Source organism: Chelonoidis abingdonii, chromosome 3 (genome assembly GCF_003597395.2).
Source record: "Chelonoidis abingdonii isolate Lonesome George chromosome 3, CheloAbing_2.0, whole genome shotgun sequence".
Taxonomy (NCBI): domain Eukaryota; kingdom Metazoa; phylum Chordata; order Testudines; family Testudinidae; genus Chelonoidis; species Chelonoidis abingdonii.
In genome coordinates this window covers 78,578,167-78,597,829 of record NC_133771.1, presented here as the reverse complement: position 1 = coordinate 78,597,829, position 19,663 = coordinate 78,578,167, and the positions used below count along the sequence as shown (strand labels likewise).

Sequence of the window (19,663 nt, the reverse complement as noted above, 5' to 3'; positions counted from 1 at the left end):
ATGTCTAATACTTATTATGACAGTATCTTTGTGAATTGATGGCTTTATGGTAATTCACCAGTGGTGTAACCCCAAGTAAGTTGTTCCCTCCCCCTCCCCATTCTTGTAAAGATAAATTGCATAACAGAGGTACCATACAGTAGGGGAAAGATGATCTTGAGGGAAATGCAGAGGACTAGTGCTGGTGTCTATTTAAATCTTTACCACAAGCAAGTCCCTTTTCAGATGTAAGACACTGTACAATTTTTAAAATAATTCTTTTTAGTGTTCTGCAGAACTAAAACTGATATATATATATATATATATGAGAATTGTCGAAAATGAGAAGTGCGCAAAATACATGTGAAGCCAAAAGGTTATTAGGACTAAACACAAATTATGTCCTCCTCCATAAATAATATATGAAATAAGAATAACGCAACAGTATATGACAAAAAATACATGAAAAATGGAAAATGTGCATTTAAACTAGATTAGCAAATGGAACTCTGTGCTCCTGTTTGTACACATCTGTGCGTAGATAACTTAAATCAGGAGTAATTAATGTATAGTTTATTCACTTTGAAGTACATTGTACCTGTTGCCTACTGTTTCTTGGCATACTTCCAACTGCGTCTAGCTCCTGTACTAGTCTCTTGCTTTAATGCAAGGAGTGATGATGGGAGAAAAAATGTGGAACAAAAAAGTAGCAAGTCCAATCTCAAAGCAGAACAGACAATAGTTAAGAAAACGTTATGGGAGAACAGACAAGGTAAAAATGAGGAGTGACAGAGAAAAGGGAACAAAAAAAGAGTAGGAACTCAAAAGACCATTATAAGAAGATAAAAGATCATTTTAACACACACTACAAAATATGTGCTCTAACTATACATCTTCCTTAAACTTAACTTCACTAATATAGAATTTACAGAGTTTACACCTTTTAAAATCTGAATTGGTATTTTTCACTCTCAACAAGAGTATAACTACCATCCATTCAAGTAATGGTAGGAAAACTAAAACAGTATATATAGTATTCATTTAGAGAAACTCCACTGTGACAGTGTGCACATACACCTTAACATATTTGCAATCGGTAATAAAAATGTAATTAATTACATGCCATGAGTCATTGGCAAGGTAGTTGTAGGTAAATAAAGTGATTCTTCCGTTAAGAGAATATATGTCTATTTCACTAGTAGAATTATATTTTGGAAGTTTAAATACTGAAATGGTAAAGTTTTTTTTAAATTTGTTTTAGGCCAGATTGATTGGGCTGCGTTAGCTCAGGCATGGATTGCCCAACGGGAAGCCTCAGGGCAGCAGAGCGTGGTGGAACAACAAGGAATGATGCCAAATGGACAGGATATTTCCGGAATAGAGACTGGTCCAAACAACCATGCTAATTTTCAGGGCGATCCCAACTTCAACAGAATGTGGCAGCCAGGTTTGTGTCTGTCTCTCTCTTTCTCTTTTATTTTTTTTTTTCTCTCTCTCCAACCCCTCCCATATTTTAATTATTTATTCAGTAATTTGGTGAATGTGTGAATATGTATTTATATTATGCCCTGTTTCTCTATTTTCTGTGTGTGTCACCCTCCCCATTGCATCATTCACTTCTGACAACATGATGTCTACACTCAACAAATAACTGGTTCAGGGATGGGAAAGAGTACAGCCATGAAGATTTTATAACACAGTCTAGTCATCTGAAATTTTCATAGGCACCAGTTAGTGTGTGTGTGTGTATGTGTGTGTGTATGTATATAAAAAAAAAAATAGTCTTTAGGTTTTGTCTTTGAATTTTAATATAGAAGGTGAACACCTTTTCCCCCTGTGGTATTCAGTTACTTGTTTCACTTCTTATTCCCAGGTTGGTAGGAGCTGGCGCATTGAAGGACACAATGTGGTCTTGAGGAAGAGAACATTTATTGTCACTCTGTTGCAACCCTTTTAGCTGTTTTGGACAATGTTTTTGACAGGTTATGGAATGAGTTCTGTCCAGCACTTAGCGGGTGGGATGTTTGCTGTGGTGTTCTTTTAAGGCACAACAGCTTGGAGATCAGAAAGGGCAGAGGTCTGCTTGTGAAATACGCTTTTATTGTACGTGTCTTCCTTTTTGAGATTATCTGCTCTCCCCAGGTCTTGCCCTACCCATTATATGCACCGCACATGGGATGTCTATAGTTAAGATTAACTGAACATTTACAATAAAGTGGATCACTTTCGATTAATTACAACTTCTCAAAAATTTAGTTTTTGGCTGAAACATATATTTCTTTTCCTATCAAGGAAAATGTCCTGAAAGTTTCATTTAAAAAATGAAATAGAGCTGATTTCAAGAACAGAAGGAGTAGAAGAATTGTAGTTTTATTTCCAAGAATTATTTTGCAAACGTTTTCTTTTGCAATTTTTAATAAACAGATCTAGCACATCTGCAGAATGTAATGGTGAATATGAAATTTGGCAGGAATGAAGTTTCTAAGTCCGTAGATGGTTTTTTATTGGTCCAGTGAAAATTGCATTTGATTTTATAGCTACAAGGGAGGGGGGAAAAACCCAAAATCTGCACGTGCACTGAATTATGTTTAAACCATTAAAACAGTGATTTCCCAAAGTTCTGTTGGCACTTTGGCAAATGTGCCTATGTGAACTGAATGGAAATTTTCATTAAATAGACTGTCTCAGATAATCACTTGTGGTGCATATACATGCTTAACAAAGTGGAATAGAATGTCAGGTTTGTCAGAAGTTATGTGGCGTATAGTGTCCCAATTCAGTGACTTAACCACATTCTTCTTCCTCATTCACTGAAGATCCAGGGGAGTCATGGCTCCAGTATGCCGCTCTGCAGAGAATCTGAGCAGTGCTGCTTTCGACAGGGAAGCTGCAATAAGTAGGCAGCCCTTAGGGCTGTCTAAATTACCCCCTGAGCAGCCCCAAGGTTCAAAGGTATCTTAAGGGCACCTGAGTCCTTCCACTCCTAGTCTTCAAGTTCTGTGCTGCCACCTCTAAGATATGCAGTACTGAATCTTGCCTATAATGTTTGCAAGGTTTAAGAATTGGGGTTTTTCTTGTTTTGGTTTGGGTTTTATTTGGTAGTTTAGCTTATCAAAGACTAGGTGGAGGGGTGACTTGATCACCATCATAAGTATCTACAAGGGGAACAGAAGTTTGATATTAGAGGGCTGTTTAGTTTAGCAGACAAAGGCATAACTTGATCCAGTGGCTAGAAGTTGAAACTAGACAAATTCAGACTAGGAATAATTTACCCAAGATTGTGGTGGATTCTTCATTGCTGGAGATTTTTAAATAGAGATTGAATGTCTTTCTAAAAGTTTATGTGCTATATTCAACCATGTTTTTTAGATTTGAAGTAGGAATTAATTCCTGCTTCATCAGACTAGGTGGTTATAATGGCTCCTCCTAACCCTAATCTATGACTCTCTCTCTCTCTCTCTCTCTTTATATATATCGGTTTATACCTACCTGACTCCTTATCAGACAAAAGCTGAAAGTCTTGTTTTTTGGCACTTCATGAAATTGATAGCTTAAGAACATTTATTATTTGTCTAAGTCTCATTGTTATCTTCATACTGAATTTTATTCTAAATCCTGAACAGAATGGGGAATGCCTCACCAACCTCCACATCCACCTCCAGATCAGCAGTGGATGCCTCCAGCCCCTGGTCCAATGGAAATTGTTCCTCCATCTGAAGACAGCAACAGTCAGGATAGTGGGGAATTTGCCCCTGACAACAGGCATATATTTAACCAGAACAATCACAACTTTGGGGGACCACCTGATAACTTTGCAATGGGGCCAGTGAACCAGTTTGACTATCAGGTGAAACATATTTGTTGCTTTAATATTGTAGACGTACAGAGTCCCTTCTGTGGAAGTGTTCCTCTAAGAATATCTAGCGGCGACTCTCACTCTTCAGTTCTACAAACAAGAAGTCTGTTAGCCGCTAAATCTTAGCAGCTAAGATACATTTTAACACAACGCAAAATACCTAATGCATACAGAAGAAGACTTTAGAGTTTTCAGTTGTGAGGCCAAACAAGATTTTTTCCATACAGATAATGAGAAGTGGTTGTTATGTGCAAGATTAAAATGACTCAGTGTTTTCCAGTATATAATTAACATGACGAAGTTGTGTAAAAGAAAGGAGCATTAAATAAAGTTAAGAAAATAATATACCTAAATATACTAGAGAATGTACTATAGGGCAGCGGTTCTCAACTGGGTATCTGTGGCCCCTGGGGGTCTATGAGCCCTTTCAGGGGATCCATGGAGCCCTATAGCTGAAACCCAGTGCCCCGAGCTCAGCGCTGAAGCTGAGAGCAGCACAGGGCTGAAGTTGGTGGCCACTCCACCCCAGAGTGGAACAACGCGGGGCTGAAGCTGGCACACTCTCTCCCGCCCCCATGTTCCTCCCCCACAGCCAGTAGCGGCGTGCGGCTGAAGCCGGTGGCCCCTCCCCCACCCCACACAGCTGGGAGCGGGGCTGATGCTGGACTCTATCAAGCTCCCGAAGCCAGGAGAGGTGTGGGGCTGAAGCTGGCAAACCTCCTCTCTTCCCCCCCGCCCCCTAAGCTGGGAGCTGCACTGGGAGTTGCCCACCCACCTGTACATAGCCCCTAGCTACCTCCTGCCTACACCCTGAGCTACTCCCCTGTCTGCACGCAGCCCCTAGCTATCCCCTCCCTGCACCCTGAGTGGTATTCAACCTTTTTGAACTGAGTCCCCTCCCCATTTGAGTTATATATTTTGGTTGCGTCCCCACACAGCCCAGACAGGCTGGGTGGCCTCCTGAGTGAGTTGGAGGGTGGAGGCGGCACTCCTTTCCTGGACTCCGATGCATGGAACTGGTTCAGGCCCCGTCAGCTCCCCCCATAGAAGTAAAACTATGTTATGCCTAAGGGTTCCCCTGGTCCAGAGCCCCAAGTTCCCCCTGGCCCTCGCTGGGCCTTGTTGTTTTTATAGCATGTTGAGGGGGGCCTCGCAAGAAAAAGGTTGAGAGCCCCTGCTGTAGGGAATAGTCCTGCGTTTGCAGGGAGATAGACTGGAGGATCCAATTGATCTTTTCCATCTCTGTCTTCTGTGAGTCTATGAATAAACAATTATTTAAAAAAAATTCACATCCAATTTTTTTCTTTACTCTTGCAAACAAGTTATGTGCAGTGTATATAAAGAATAGATCTTTTTTTAAGTATTACAGTGAGGGATTTTGTGTAAGTCTATATCCAAAGAATTTACTCTAGATTTTCCCCCCAATTTTCAATGATATTGTATGCTCAAACCTATTACAATAAATTATAAACACACATTACCTTTTGGAACATCAGCCTCATATTCACAGACAATAGAAATCTGTGTGGAAGGCTGACAAAAGGTATAGGAATTTTTCTCTTTTTCTATCTAATTTCTCTACTCTTAAATTGTAGTGTCAGGCATCATTGTTAGAGGTGAGGTGACCCATCCATTTTCAAATACTTTAGACTATAAAAGTCTTCTGTCTGCTGTTACTGGACAAAGTTTTATACAGAATCCTGTAAAAATGGTACTGAAAGTCCACTTTGTAGCAGATGATGCAGTAAATGCAACTATCTTTAAAATTACATTGGAAGTACTAAATGTCTGTTATTTGAATAATCAAAAGAATATAATAAAACATTGATTTAAAAAGAGCAAAAAAATCAGATTTTTTTAATTTAAATTTAAAACATTTTTTTTTTTTAAAATGAACCTATTTCAAATTAAATTTCAAATTAAGACAACCTGTGTTAAATCCTAAACTTATTATAAATATTAAAGTAATTTAAATTGAATTAAAATGTTAAACAGTACATGTTTTCTGCCAAAATCTTAAAAAAAAATCATTTACTGAGCTGCGGAAGTCACTGGCTAAGCACCTAGAACCAGAGTTTGTTGAAGTACTAAGCCAGCTTTTGATAGTAGTAGCAGATATTTTCTTCATTTCAGATTATTCAGATAGTTCAATGACTAGTTCATTCAAAATTAAAAAGTTGATTGGAGTAGAAAAAGAAGAAAAGTTTTTCCTCCTCCAGTCTGAATAAAAACTCCATGTGAGAGAATGAGATCTACTAGTTCTAAAATCTTGAAGGACATGATAACCCGAAACAATCAGTTCAATTTATTAACTACAGATAGCTCTTATTATTTTTATTTATTTGTATTGTCGTAGTGCCTAGTAGGACTAGTCATGGACATAATATAGTACTTTTCTTAATAATCAGTTTTAAATGCAAAACATGTTTTGATAAATTTGTTTTTATGTATCTAGCACTTTTAAGGGAGTTTTAGTTAACTAATAAAAAAATTAAAATGCTGTTTTTGTGCATTTTTAATTGAATTCCAGTTTGCATGCAAATAGAGCTTGACACAAATCACACACAAAAATGAACCTAGTAAATAAGAAATTTATCATCCATATAATAGATACCATTTCAAACATAATAAAAAATGTATGTTAAGCTATATAATTGCTTAAATAAATATGCATAGATATAGTGTGTCCCCTAGTTAACAAAGAGTAGTATCAAATTTCGTGTAAAGGGTATATGTAGTTGCAAATCGGCATGTTTTAATGGTTACCAACCAATGAGAATCAACCTTATTTTAAAGAAAATAAGAAGTACAAATGCAAAACAAGATTAAAATAATCCATTTTAATCAAGGTCCTGCTTGTTTAAATCATGCTGAAAATTGGCAAATTAATAATTTTGACTTAAATCATCGTCATAAAATATTTGCTTGCAGCCTTATACCTATGCAACATCCTTTTAAATGGATTCAGTGGCTATTTCTAGGAACCAGCTATAACATGCACTCATCTGTGCCACAGCTTTGCAACTCTGACTTGCATGGCAACTTGGTAGGAATGCAAGAAGTGTACCAAACTTGCATATAAATGTATGCATTATTTTGATCAGCCATAATATATATTTTTATTTGTAACATCCTCAATTAGATGAGTGGAGATTGCTGGTGAAGTCCAGCAACAAGCGACAAAAAGTTGGAGCGTTTCACCTTTGTCCTCAAGTTGTAGTTATAGGGAGAGTGATTGTATGTCAACACTTCAGGACTCTGCATGCTACTATGGCCCTCAGGTTGTACTTTGTGCACCCCAGCTTTAGCTGAGTATGCTGATGGTAGTTGGTAGTGAATTGGTTAATATTGACAGCAGCTAGATGGGTATCAGACTTCAGTTTTGAGAGGCTGTGAAAAGGGGTTGTCTGCAGCCCATTCATAGATTCGTTATGGTGTCTATGCATTGGTTTACATTCTAAAATCTATTTTCAAAACCAGAAGTTCTTAAATAAGTCACTTTTTAAATACAAATAACACTTTAGATTTTGGGGACCACAGTAAAACAGGTAGAAAGACCATAGTTAGGTAGAAAAATCCATGATTTCAATTTGCATGGACTTCTGTTGTTTCACTTACGCACACGTGCGTGCACACATGCTATGTGGAGCCCAAGGAATAAGTTTAGAGTGCATTGTATTAAATGTGGAGAAAAATGAACTGCATTACTCTTTCAGCATGGGGCTGCTTTTGGTCCACCCCAAGGTGGATTTCATCCACCTTACTGGCAGCCAGGACCACCAGGGCCACCAGGTCCCCCGGCACCTTCAGCGCCTCCCCAGAACCGAAGGGAAAGGCCCTCGTTCAGAGACCGTCAACGTTCACCCATGGCGATGCCTGTGAAGCAGGAGCCTCCACAGATTGGTACATGTTAACCACACTTTAATGAAAGAAATCCAAAAACATGATTTCAGAGATGGTTTTCATTGTAAAAAGAAATGTAATGTTTGAAATCTGTAATTACAGCTTAATAATAGCAGCAAAGAATCCTGTGGCACCTTATAGACTAACAGACATTTTGGAGCATGAGCTTTCATGGGTGAATACCCGCATCTGACGAAGTGGGTATTCACCCACGAAAGCCATGCTCCAAAATGTCTGTTAGTCTATAAGGTGCCACAGGATTCTTTGCTGCTTTTACAGATCCAGACTAACATGGCTACCCCTCTGATACTTAACTTAATAATAGCAACAACAAAAAATTCTAATTGAGTGAGAAAGATGTATCTTTATTTTTCTCTTTCTGACAAAACTATAAATCTCTGGCATGCAGATGCTGTGAAACGTAGAACCCTTCCTGCTTGGATTCGTGAGGGTCTGGAAAAGATGGAACGAGAAAAGCAGAAAAAGCTGGAGAAAGAGAGAATGGAACAGCAACGTTCTCAGATGTCTAAAAAAGAAAAAAAAGCAAGTGAGGAAGCTGAAGAAGGAGATGGCCCACGGTTACCTCAGAAAAGTAAATTTGTAAGTAGAAGCATTCACTTTTGATCTAGATATCTATTTTCCTGAAAGATCTTAACATTTCTCTCTGTAAACTGAAAAATAGTTTCTTAATCTACAACACTTATTTGTTACTCATGTTAAAAATTAAGTTTGTGTCAACTGCAGTGCCACTTACCTGACCTTTGTAAATTCTTGGTAGATAATGGGCAAAAATTTAAGCATAGCTTAAAGAATATTTATTTTTACGTGGTTTGTAATAGCAAAGAGGCAGTGATAAAATTGGCCTTTATTTTCTGTTTGCGTAAGTTGGTAGTTGGCATAGACTAGAAGGGAGGTGTCTATGGTAAAGAATTGAACTGTTTGTACTTGGACTAGTTTGAGTACAAATGTACAAGTGCATCCGTGCTTGCCAAACTGAACCAATTTAGGGAGTCTTATGCTGTAGCCTTATGTCTGTGGTAGTTCTTCCTAAATGATTTGCTGGATACCTATCCTATAGTGACCAGACCACAGCATAGGTGGTCTTTCTGGACATAGAGGGGTCAGGTGAGCAGTCGAGAGCCTTTAGTTTTTCTCCTTGGGCAGCTGCCTTGCCTGACGAATATCCTAGGTTGTTGGGTGAAGGTCCTCTCTCTGGATCCCGTAGTCAGATTCCTCCAATCCATGCATAAATCCCGTTCACTTGGGGAAAAGTGTCTACGCTGGTCCCCATACATTATATCCTCCAAACTCTGCCTCAAATAACAGCTTTGCGTGTCCTAACCAAAAAGACCCACCATGGCTTGTCCTCTGCAAATACTGGTTTGACGATCCATATGAGGATTACCAAACCTCCATTGCAGCTGGTGATTTATGGTGGGATTTCTAGCTCCAAGGGCTTTTAGAGGGGAAGGGGGATTACTTACTTGTTTGGAGGGCTGTTTTGCTTCATTCTGAAGTGCTGTATTTCAGTTTCTGTTGAGAACCATAAATAGAAACTGCCTTGTTTTAATTATGAATTAGTCCTAAAGTATGCAATGTTCTTCTTATAGGACAGTGATGAGGAAGAAGACGACATCGAAAACACAGAAGCTGCAAGTGTTGGAAAAGTTAGTAGGAGCCCCTCTCCTGCTCCTCAAGAGGAGCAAAGTGAGCCAGAAATGACAGAAGAAGAAAAGGAGTATCAAATGGTATAAATAACATAGTTCTTTCAAAAGGGTGTTCGTCTATACACATGTTTCTGTTTTTAAGCATAGAAGAGTAGTTGTGCTTTTCTATGCCTGACATTTTAAATAAATATATAATATAGATTGTATAATGTACTGGGAATATATATGGAGTCATGTGTGTCTCCAGTTTAACATATGGATAGCATATCTACGTAGGGGAGAATATACTTACATATGTGTTGTACCATACCATATATGTGAAGTCTAGGGCTATCTGATAAGATGTAAAGAAACACAATATACTTTTTTATCATGCATTTTTGCCCACCTCACTGGTCTTCATCCACTAATAATTCTATCATTCTTCCTTGGAATTTATTCTAACATTCCAACCCCCTGATCATCTACATTTTGCTAAAAATACAGTTTCTTAAAGCCCAGGAATAGCAAAATTAAGTCTTGGACTAGCAGCAACTTTTCTATCAAAAAATTATGATTATTTGAAGTGCAGTATCTTGTGGTGTTGCATGATGAGAAATGGAAGCTTATTTCCCAGTATGACCTTGGAGGGTCTCTGTATAAAAAGGCTATTTCAGGTGACTCGTATAGGTTTTTGTGGTTCTTTCTGAACCCTCTACAACTGAAGTCCTGGTACTTAAGGCCCCAAAGCTGCGAAGTCGTATGCATGCACTTTATTTTACCATGCTTCTGTATGTGAAATGATTATAATTATAGGTCAGTGTGAGAGTACAGACTGTTTGGATTTTTTCAATTGAACTTGATTTCCAAACTACTTCAGAGTCCTAATTTTAACTGATCTTTTGTATAGAAAAATAAGTAAAAGGAACCAAATATGGTTTGACACCTGTGCAAAGCAGTGGGGTTGCATACGTGTAACGAAGTGTAAAATTTGGTCCAAATACTTGGCTTCCAGTGTTGTTTAAAATTATTTTCTTCAGATGATGTTGACAAAACTGCTGCTGACAGAGATTCTTTTAGATGTCACAAATGAAGAAATTTATTATGTAGCCAAAGACGTACATCGTAAAGCAACTAAAGGTATGCTTTTCTTTTTTAGTTTGTTCAGTGAATATTCTATATTTGCATGTTTTTGGAACACTTTACTCCATAACAACTGTTCCCAAGAGCAATCAATATCTAATGCATCTGATTTGCTAGAGCTCAAATCCAATAATCATATACTGTTGTCCTGTGCAGTGTATTGTGAGTTACTTCAGTTATTCCATGTCTTTCATATAATTCATTTCTTTAGTTATGATGGTATCTCTGTGTTAATGGCTTTTGCAGTGTAGATATCTATTTTTTAATGCTATCATTTTACCTCAAACTTTTAGTTGATCAGAAATGAAAAGACACAAATATGAATCCTCAAGTAGCTAATTTTCTTTCACTGTTAACAAGCCACTCTATATATAACAGCAGGTGATTTTTTTTCTATACAATTATGAGTAAAATTAAATATGTACATATTGGTATTTGAAATATATATGCAGATGCTGTAACTTGGAAACGGATCTGTGAATATAGATTTGTGGTTTGCAGGTGACTATTAACTCATATTTATAATGCGAAACTTTTACATGGTGAGAAAATCTAGGACTCGTTTTAAATGGATGATACGTTTTTAATGTTTCTTCTCTCCCTCCAAAAAACAGCAATAGTAGTAGATTTAACAATACCATAGAATCTCATGACTATGAAAACGTGGCTATTTGTGTTAACATGTTGTTCCTGTTGTTGATGTGATACAAAGCTCCTGCAAAACAGCTGGCACAGTCCAGTGCAATGGCTTCCCTCACTGGGCTCGGTAAGTATGTTCCTTATTTTTGAGAGGGGCTTAATGGGGAGATCACTCTTATCTTGCATTTCCAGAAATTGTGTGTTGAAACTAGGTTGTAATTACCCTAATAATTAAGGGTCATTCTGCTACCTTTACTCATGTTGGGTAGAACCTTACTGTATAAGTTATCCCACAGATTTCAGAGGGATAATTTGTGGAGTAAGGAACTAATCATATGAGTAGAGTATCAGAATCTTGCCTAAGTTTGTAAACTAGGTAAATACATGAGAAGTACACTTATATTTTTTTTTGGCTGGATAGTTTAATCAATAATTAATTTTAATAGGATGGGTTTTAAATTGTTCCAGGAGCAAACTACAATCTTTTTGAAGGAAGATGACTATTTTTATGCATTAGTCCCGTTTTGGTCCAGCCTATGTTAACCATGGGTAATAGTTGACAATATAACTGATAAAAATGTAAAGCTCTGATTTGCAGAAAAAGCCTATTCAAATGTTTAGGATAAATGTATATTTTCATTGAAAAACTACACATTTACTAAAGCTCCCATGTCCATGATTATCAATTTGATGTGCAGGATGTGAAACATAGACTTGCATGCTGAGATGTAATAGGAAAAGCTCTTTCCCAATGTTGTCATCTTACCATAGTCTAGTAGCAGCGCTACAATAAAATGTCAATGATCATGTGCTGATTTCACGATATTGCGAACTTTGTTGAACTCCTTTACACAAGGTGAAATGTTCTGTCCCAATTATTCATCTGTTTTTAAACTAATTGTAATAAAGATTGAGAGACTCAAATGGAAAGAAAGTAAAATGCCTCTGTCTCAGATGTTTAAGGTTACTTTATATCAGTTCAGTATATACTCAGATCTTTCTTTTGGGGCCGAGGGAAGTCCCATTTTTATTCCATCTCTGTACCTTTTGACGTACAGTATTTTCTAAACCACAGTAGAAAAGTTGATATGGCATTCAGGAATTCTAAGCCCTGGACAACTGAAGGCTGCCGAAGTCATTGCAGAGATGTCTTCAGGGACAGGGTCCTAGGCATTTCACTGCTTTGTCTGTGCGCTTGCTGATACATGAGAAGGCATTGTTACTGGCTCTATATGGAGCTTTTTTTGCCCTTCCATACAATGAGAAAAGTGCCACGATTACAGTGGTTGCTTGCTGAGAAATAGACAAGCTGTTCCAGAAGGAATAAACCCAGATAATAAGCATCAGTACAGAAATGGGGGCCTTGAACACTCCAGTCAACCAGCATTGGCACTTCCCTAAGAATAAGTGGCTTCTTCAGAGAAGAGAAAGTGAAAGAAGGGCAATGTACTCTCCTCTTTGCCCCACAGAAATATTAAGAACAAGGCTTAATCTTTCCTCGTGATAGACTGGGCTTTATGCACGCAGGTGGACTGGGTGGTTATGGATCAGGAGACAGTGAAGATGAGAGGAGTGACAGAGGCTCTGAATCATCTGATACTGATGATGAGGAACTACGACACAGAATCAGGCAAAAACAGGAAGCATTTTGGAGAAAAGAGAGAGAACAGCAACTATTACTAGAAAAACAGCTAGAAGGTAAGTTACTTAAATGTGTTCCTGCTGTAAAAACATATACATGCATACATTTTACAACTTAGTGGAATATGTGTAGGGTAGTGATATATATATCACTACCCCACACATATTGGAGCTAAAACATATGGAGCCTTATATAAAAATGATGTTCCTTAATTCTAAAGTTTTGCTCAGAAATGTGTTTGAGATACTTCGCCCAAAACTGGTTTTGTGTCCCTTTTTTTCTTTCCTGCTTGTAAAATCCATTATATATGTTCTTCATAGACTATTTATTTACTTTCTTAGCTTTAAAAGAGCAAATTACAACAGATAGAACCCTGCAGATCCATGGATATCCGATTTATATCCATGGATATCCACAAATTATTTTTGCAGATCAGATGCAGATACAAATTTTGTATATGTTCAGGGTTCTACAGATAGTTTTCAAAAATAAATTCCTTTAACATATCAATCCTGATTTAGGGTAAAATTCACCTCTCTGGAGAGGGACCATATAAAGCCTTTTCTCCACTGTTCTTTAAAGTGGGACATAAGCCTTATGTTGTCCCTTCACATGTGAATTAATTTTACAAGGACTGCATTGCACAAGGATCTTTGAAATAGTGTACATTTACAAAGTGTTCTCAGGTTGAGAACCATTCTCCAAACCTATTTGTCAGGCTACACAGTGGGTATCTGTCAGCTTACTTGTGGAGGAAGAAAAGAGCTTGTGCAGATGAAGAATTTTGTATATACATTCTAAATACATGAAAAATATTTTAACTCTTGTGATGTCATTCCCCATTTCAAAGGGGCAGTCTCGTTCTGTCTCACTAGATGGTGAAAACTTGGTGGCTGGATAAGCTATGAAATTTTGGGGATTTCCCCCTTTCCCTGCCTTTTTAGAATTTTTCTCTTGTCACTTCATTAGGGCTAGATTAGCATAGGATGCTTCTTTGTGGATAGTTAGACTTTTATGTTGCTTGTTTGCCTTAGGGTTTTTCTCTCTCTTCCCCCAAAGAAAATCATACTGCAATTTGGGTCTCTGAGAGAAAGCTGAGCAGTCCTTAGCTAGAGGGATTATCTTCTTTCAAATTGCTGAAAGTTGGTTTGGAGTGATTTGTGACTGCTCAGTCCTTGAAGAAAGTAAGACCCAGGATATGCAATTTCTTAAAACAGATGTAGAGATATATTCACTGCTTTTTGTAGCCTAAGGCACCTGTTGGGTTCCCTCTGTTCTAAATATGAAGAAAGTGAACTCTGTTTTCTGTATGCCAATCTAATTTCGGAGACTCAATTGTCCATGATTCAGCAAGTCAAATGGAAGGAATTCTACAAGAGGCTTGCATTCATGTACTCATTAACTCAAACAGAAATTTCTTTGGGTTTTTGGGTTTTCAAAACCATCCAAAAGTTCCTTGTCCCATTGCAGAAAACACTTCCAGGTTAGATACTCTGCTAAAGTGTTCCTTTCAGGATCTCAGATTATGCAACTAGATATGTTTACATGTGTGTCTTCAGAACTTGGTGTCGGTTCCAGTTTTCACATTCAGTCACTCCAACTATAGTTTCGGAGAACATAGCCTTGATCAGAGCTCTCTCTGGCCTACCTCTCCTAACACTTTGAATATTAAGTCCCCCCTCATGCATGATGGTTACAGCACAAGAAAATTTGCTGGAGTTACTTCTGTGTTTCCTGCCTGGAGAGCAATGGTGCTTGGTACATGCATGGGTGAGAGGCTCACTTAAGTCTCAGAGTGGGGTAAGTCCACTGGATGTAGGCAGAGAATAATGATTACCAATCATTTTGCTTAAAAAAAGGGGACTGTAGGCAATTCATTACTTCAGTCAGGATCTGATGGTGGCATGGAAGTTAAAGTTCAAACAGTGTATTACTGGCATATTTATTTCATGTTGTGTTGAAGTTGGACATTTTCTCCTTTTTGTTTAAAGGCCTGGAAGCTGACCTGGATCAGCCATTCCTTTATAAAAGGGTGTGATATCTCAACATTTAGTTTCCATTCCTCTCTTTTTAGGTGTATTAAGTGCATATATCAAAGGAGAGGAACGTGGAAGTGATCTGTATTGTGGTCACATGAGGGAGAAGAGGTCTCCCTGAGGAAAAATATTGAAACTATGGAATTTTGAAAGGATATTTTAAATTTGTTGTCAAGGTGGTCCTTATAATATTAATTTCCTGGCCTTCTTGATTACTTCTAGTTAGACATGACCAGATTACTTCTAGTTAAACACAGAACCTTTGTCATTGCTGAATATTCAAGAAGGTGGGTTTTTTTGTGAAGCTTGAAGTGAAAATGATCCAAAAACTCTTCCAGATCACGTCATTCTCCTGGGTTTTTTCCCACCGCTGTAAAAGATGTTCCCTTCATAAGCCAGTTCTTACATGAACACACACTTACTTGTTGCATCTGTGTATCTCAAACAAAGTTTTGTGTGGCTTTTAAACTCTGTTTAGAAGCCATGCTGCCTCTTTAAATTTTCAGTTTCTCTTCCCCTGCTTTTATTTGTATTTATATTAGGATATTTACTATTTACAATACTATTTTTGTTTAGTCTTCTGCTCATCATGTAATATTCCCCATTTAAAGGCAATATTAAAGCTATGGGCCCAAGCCCATTAGCTAGAAAACACTTCTCTTCTGAGGTATTCACTTTGCCATTTAAACTGTCACAGCAAGCAAACAATGGAGTTGTCCATAGCTATTTAGCCAGACTAAGTTATCACCAGATAGAGCAGTAAATGGATGTTTCCTATCATAAATAGACAAAAAAAGCTTTATTGCAACAGAAGTGCTTTACCCTGCTTGTGCATTTTTGGATCACAACTGTAATCCTTATCTGTGATCAGTGAGGTACAGCCGACTCATTTTATGTAGAATTTTGGGGTCAACCTTTAACCTCTTCAACATGCAGCTGAAACAAACATATCTTGTTACTCCATATTTGTGTGTGCTGTATATCAGAGTTGATTATAATTGAATTGTAAAAGGTGAGCACGTACAGATTTTCTGGATAGCTGAGCTTTTGGTGATGTATTCATTTAATGTAACAGTGTCTTGTTCTGCTATTTTAAAAAAAAATATATTGAAGGGGAAAAAGTATTCTAAAATTATTTTTTAACCCTTAAAGGTATCTTAATCCTTAATATGTTTAAAATGTGTATAATGCACTGAAAAACCTTATACATTTCATGATAAGTATTTATTTTTTGTGCTTAAGGGCTATTTTAAAATAAAATATATGGAAGGTCTGGATGATTTGGGGAACTTGGAAATGGGATATATAACTTTTTACTTTCATGTAACCAGTTTGACTTTAGTCCATACTGGTAGTGATCTGTCAGCAGTTTGGTATGCTGAAGGCTTGTCTATACATGGAGTTGTTCCTGGTTAACTCCATGTGTGAACAGTCTTATTCCAGATAGTATCAATACATGGAGTTACTTAGGATCAACTCCATGGATAGACAAACCTTTAGTCTTGGTCCTAGTGGACAGATGTCCACTAGAATCATGCCCCCTCTCCCTCCACAACATTGCTAATTAGTCTCAAGAAAGAACCTAATGATTGAATGCGTGAGTATGGAGTCTCCACTATCCTTTTCTAGAGAGGTGCTCTGTCAGAGTGGAATGGAGAAGTTAACACATCTTGCAGTACATATCGCTTTGAGGTGATTTTGTTGTCATGGAAACAGAATGGTTTCTCTTACTCATATGCACCAAGTTCAGATACGTTTAAAATACGAACATAAAGTATGAGTTAATCACTTGCCAAAATTGAGTTATGTAAACAAAAATAGCATCCAAAACTGTTAAAAAATCTCGTTTTGCCTTTAAAAAAATAAAAAATCAGAAAGCAGGTTTTAGAAATCACTTCTAAATTATAGTGTCAAAGTGAGGTCATCCAATGCAGCTCCCTGTCATTACAGGCTTGTGAATTAAATCCTATATGTTAAACAGTATTAAGCATTGGGTGGGGGGATTGTTTTGGAACTTGAAGATGGTGGTGTAGTCAGGGCCGATGCAACCATTTAGGCGAACTAGGCGGTTGCTTAGGGTGCCAAGATTTGGGGGCGCCAAAAAGTGGCGCCCCCAAAAAATGGTTGCAGCCGCTGCTGCTGGAGGGGCTGAGGCTGCGGCGCAGCAGCTGCCTGCAGCCAGGTTCTCCGGGTCAGACGCCGCCGCGGCAGCCAGGGTGCCCCCCCCCGGTCCGCCGCCCGTCGGGTCGTGCGGCGGCCACCAGCAGGCAGCAGCGGCGCCCCCCCCCCCGCCGGTCAGTGTCCCTGGGGTCAGTCCCGCCGCTGTAGCCTGCTGTCCAGGGTGCCCCCGCCCAGGGTCAGCGAGCCGTGCGCGAGCGCAGAGCCAGGGCGCGCCCCCCGCACTCCCCCGGGGTCAGGTGCGCCCTGGGGTCAGCTGCGCGCTGTGCAGCCGGCAGCCCACGCCCCCCGGGTCAGGGAGCCACGTTGCACGCCCTCGCAGCGCCCGGCCCCCCACCCCCTGGCGTCAGGAGCGCCCAGGGCCGGCGCCATTTCCCTGGGCACCAGCATTTAGGGGGGGCGGCTTTTGCGGCGGGGGCGCAGTGGCTCGGTGGAGCTGCCGCAGTCGTATCTGTGGACGGTCTGCCGGTCCTGCCGCTCCGGTGGACTTGCCGCAGGCATGCCTGCGGCAGCTCCGCCAGAGCTGCGAGACCCGCGCGTGGGGCGGTGAAATGGCCCGGCGCCTAGGGCGCCAGAAACCCTAGCGCCGGTCCTGGGTGGCAAGTGAATTGTTGTCTAAAAATGACTAAGGTGGTCTAGGAACTTCTTCCTTAGCCAAGAAGGACAGCACATTTGTTCTCTTGCCATGTATCTGTACCACATTATTTGGCACTATTTCTGTTTTTTTCCTTTCATATGCTTTTCCAGAAGAAAAACTACAAAATGAAAAAATTGCAAAAGAGATGAATGAATTCATTAATAAAGAGCAAAATAGCAATTCAGCACCACAGGAAGCGAAGGAAACAGAGGATGATGTGTTTAATGAAAAGAAAAGATCTCCAGGTGAAACTGCACCAGATATAGAACCCAAAAAAGAGGTTAAAGAAAAAGAGAGAACAGGAAGGAGTAGGTCAAGAAGTTCTACTAGTGGTACCACTAGCAGCAACAGTAGAAGCAGTAGTAGCAGCAGTACTATGTCTAGTACATCATATAGTACAAGCTCAGGTAGTAGCCGCAGTTCTTCACGGTCTTCCTCTCCTAAAAGGAAGAAGAGACGTAGTCACAGTAGATCTCCATCACATAAAATTAGGCGCAGCAGAAGTAGGAGTTATTCTCATAGAAATAGGAGAGAGAGGAGTAGAAGTAGGGAAAAGATAAGAGAAAGGAGAAGGTCTAGTAGAAATAGCATGGACAAGGGGGAGAGACGAAAAAATCGTAGTCCTTCCCGGGAGAGAAGTTGGGAGAAGCATAGAAGCAGTAGTCACTCAAGGGATAGGCGAGCTAGTCATGCTAGTCGCAGCAGGAGTCGAGGTAGGCGTAAAAATGATGACCAGCATAGAAGTCTTAGTGGAAATAGGCACAAGCACAAGGGTGATGGTAAAGATCAAGAGAGGAAAAAGGAACGAAGTAGGAGCATAGATAAAGATAGGAAGAAGAACAGAGAACGGGAGAGAGACCAGGAGAAAAGAAAAGAGAAGCAAAGAAAAGAAGAAAAAGACAGTAAGTCTGGCAATCATGATGAAAGTAGGTTAAAGAGAAAAAGAGATAGTGAAAGAGCGCTCTCTCGCAGCAGTTCAATGTCTGCTAAAATTTTAAGACAGGATTCTAGACAGGAAAGCAAAAAAAGTTCTACCAAAGATAGTAAAAGACATTCAGGGTCTGAATCTAGTGTCAGGAGCAGTTCTGAATCACCAGGAAGCAGCAAAGAAAAGAAGGCTAAGAAATCAAAGCATAGTCGGTCACGATCCATGGAGAAATCTCAAAGGTCTGGTAAGAAGGCAAGCCGCAAACACAAGTCTAAGTCACGATCAAGGTAGTATACTTTTTAAGTATTTTGTCTGATTATTTTTTTTTTTACTATTCGTCTTCCTGTGTACAACATATAAAAGTATTTTTTTTTAAATAAAATTCGGTATTCGTTATAATTGTTGTCTTGGGCAAAAGTAATTTTGGGAAGTCTTTTACAATTACTAATTGTTAAGCCTAAAGTATGTGTGGTTTTGGGGCGGGGTGTCTTTCCCCATTAACTTTTCCCTATTTCCCTTTATTTTTCAGGTCAACCACCCCTCCTCGTCGTAAACGCTGAGGAATGATGTGGCACCAGTGATATGACATTAAAAAATTCCATGAGTTTTAAGGGCTTGTCTCATTATAGAGGCACATTGTGGTTGTGTAGGTGAAACCAGAATCCTTTTTTAAACTGTAAATAGGTGTATTTTTTTCCAAATGCTGCTCAGTTAAATAGGATTTCTTTGTATTGCAGTTTTTTCAGAAACAGTAGTGCTTAATAAGAATATAAAACATGCCATTCTCTTTCAGCTGTGATGTTCTTAAAATTACTATTGAATGTACTGTGATGTCAATAAAGCTCTCTAGTTCATTTTTGTTTAAAATTCTTGCACCTTAACTTTACGTGTTAAAATATAGATAGTACTTTTTTTAAAAGGCAGCTGTTTTTTTGTATAACAAATCTTAAAAGTACTTTGAAAAAAGTTTTTAACATCTATCGTTTTTCAAAGTATGTGAGGTTTTTTGATTTTGATTTTGTTTTGGTCCAGAGATTTAAATGAATCAGTTGGGTGGGGTTGGGGACAAAAAGGAA

The 19,663-nt window shown here is 38.8% G+C and overlaps 1 protein-coding gene across 1 annotated transcript; it reads left to right on the top strand.

The window, feature by feature from the left end:
* Positions 1–1,243: 1,243 nt before the first annotated feature.
* On the top strand, positions 1,244–19,441 carry PNISR (PNN interacting serine and arginine rich protein). The gene is made up of 10 exons (XM_032780131.2): positions 1,244–1,426; positions 3,603–3,826; positions 7,552–7,738; positions 8,148–8,338; positions 9,349–9,486; positions 10,425–10,524; positions 11,240–11,293; positions 12,694–12,864; positions 17,770–18,874; positions 19,117–19,441. The coding sequence occupies exons 1-10, from the start codon at positions 1,327–1,329 to the stop codon at positions 19,145–19,147; spliced, it is 2,301 nt and encodes a 766-aa protein (XP_032636022.2). The 5' UTR covers positions 1,244–1,326; the 3' UTR covers positions 19,148–19,441.
* The last annotated feature ends 222 nt before the right edge of the window (positions 19,442–19,663 follow it).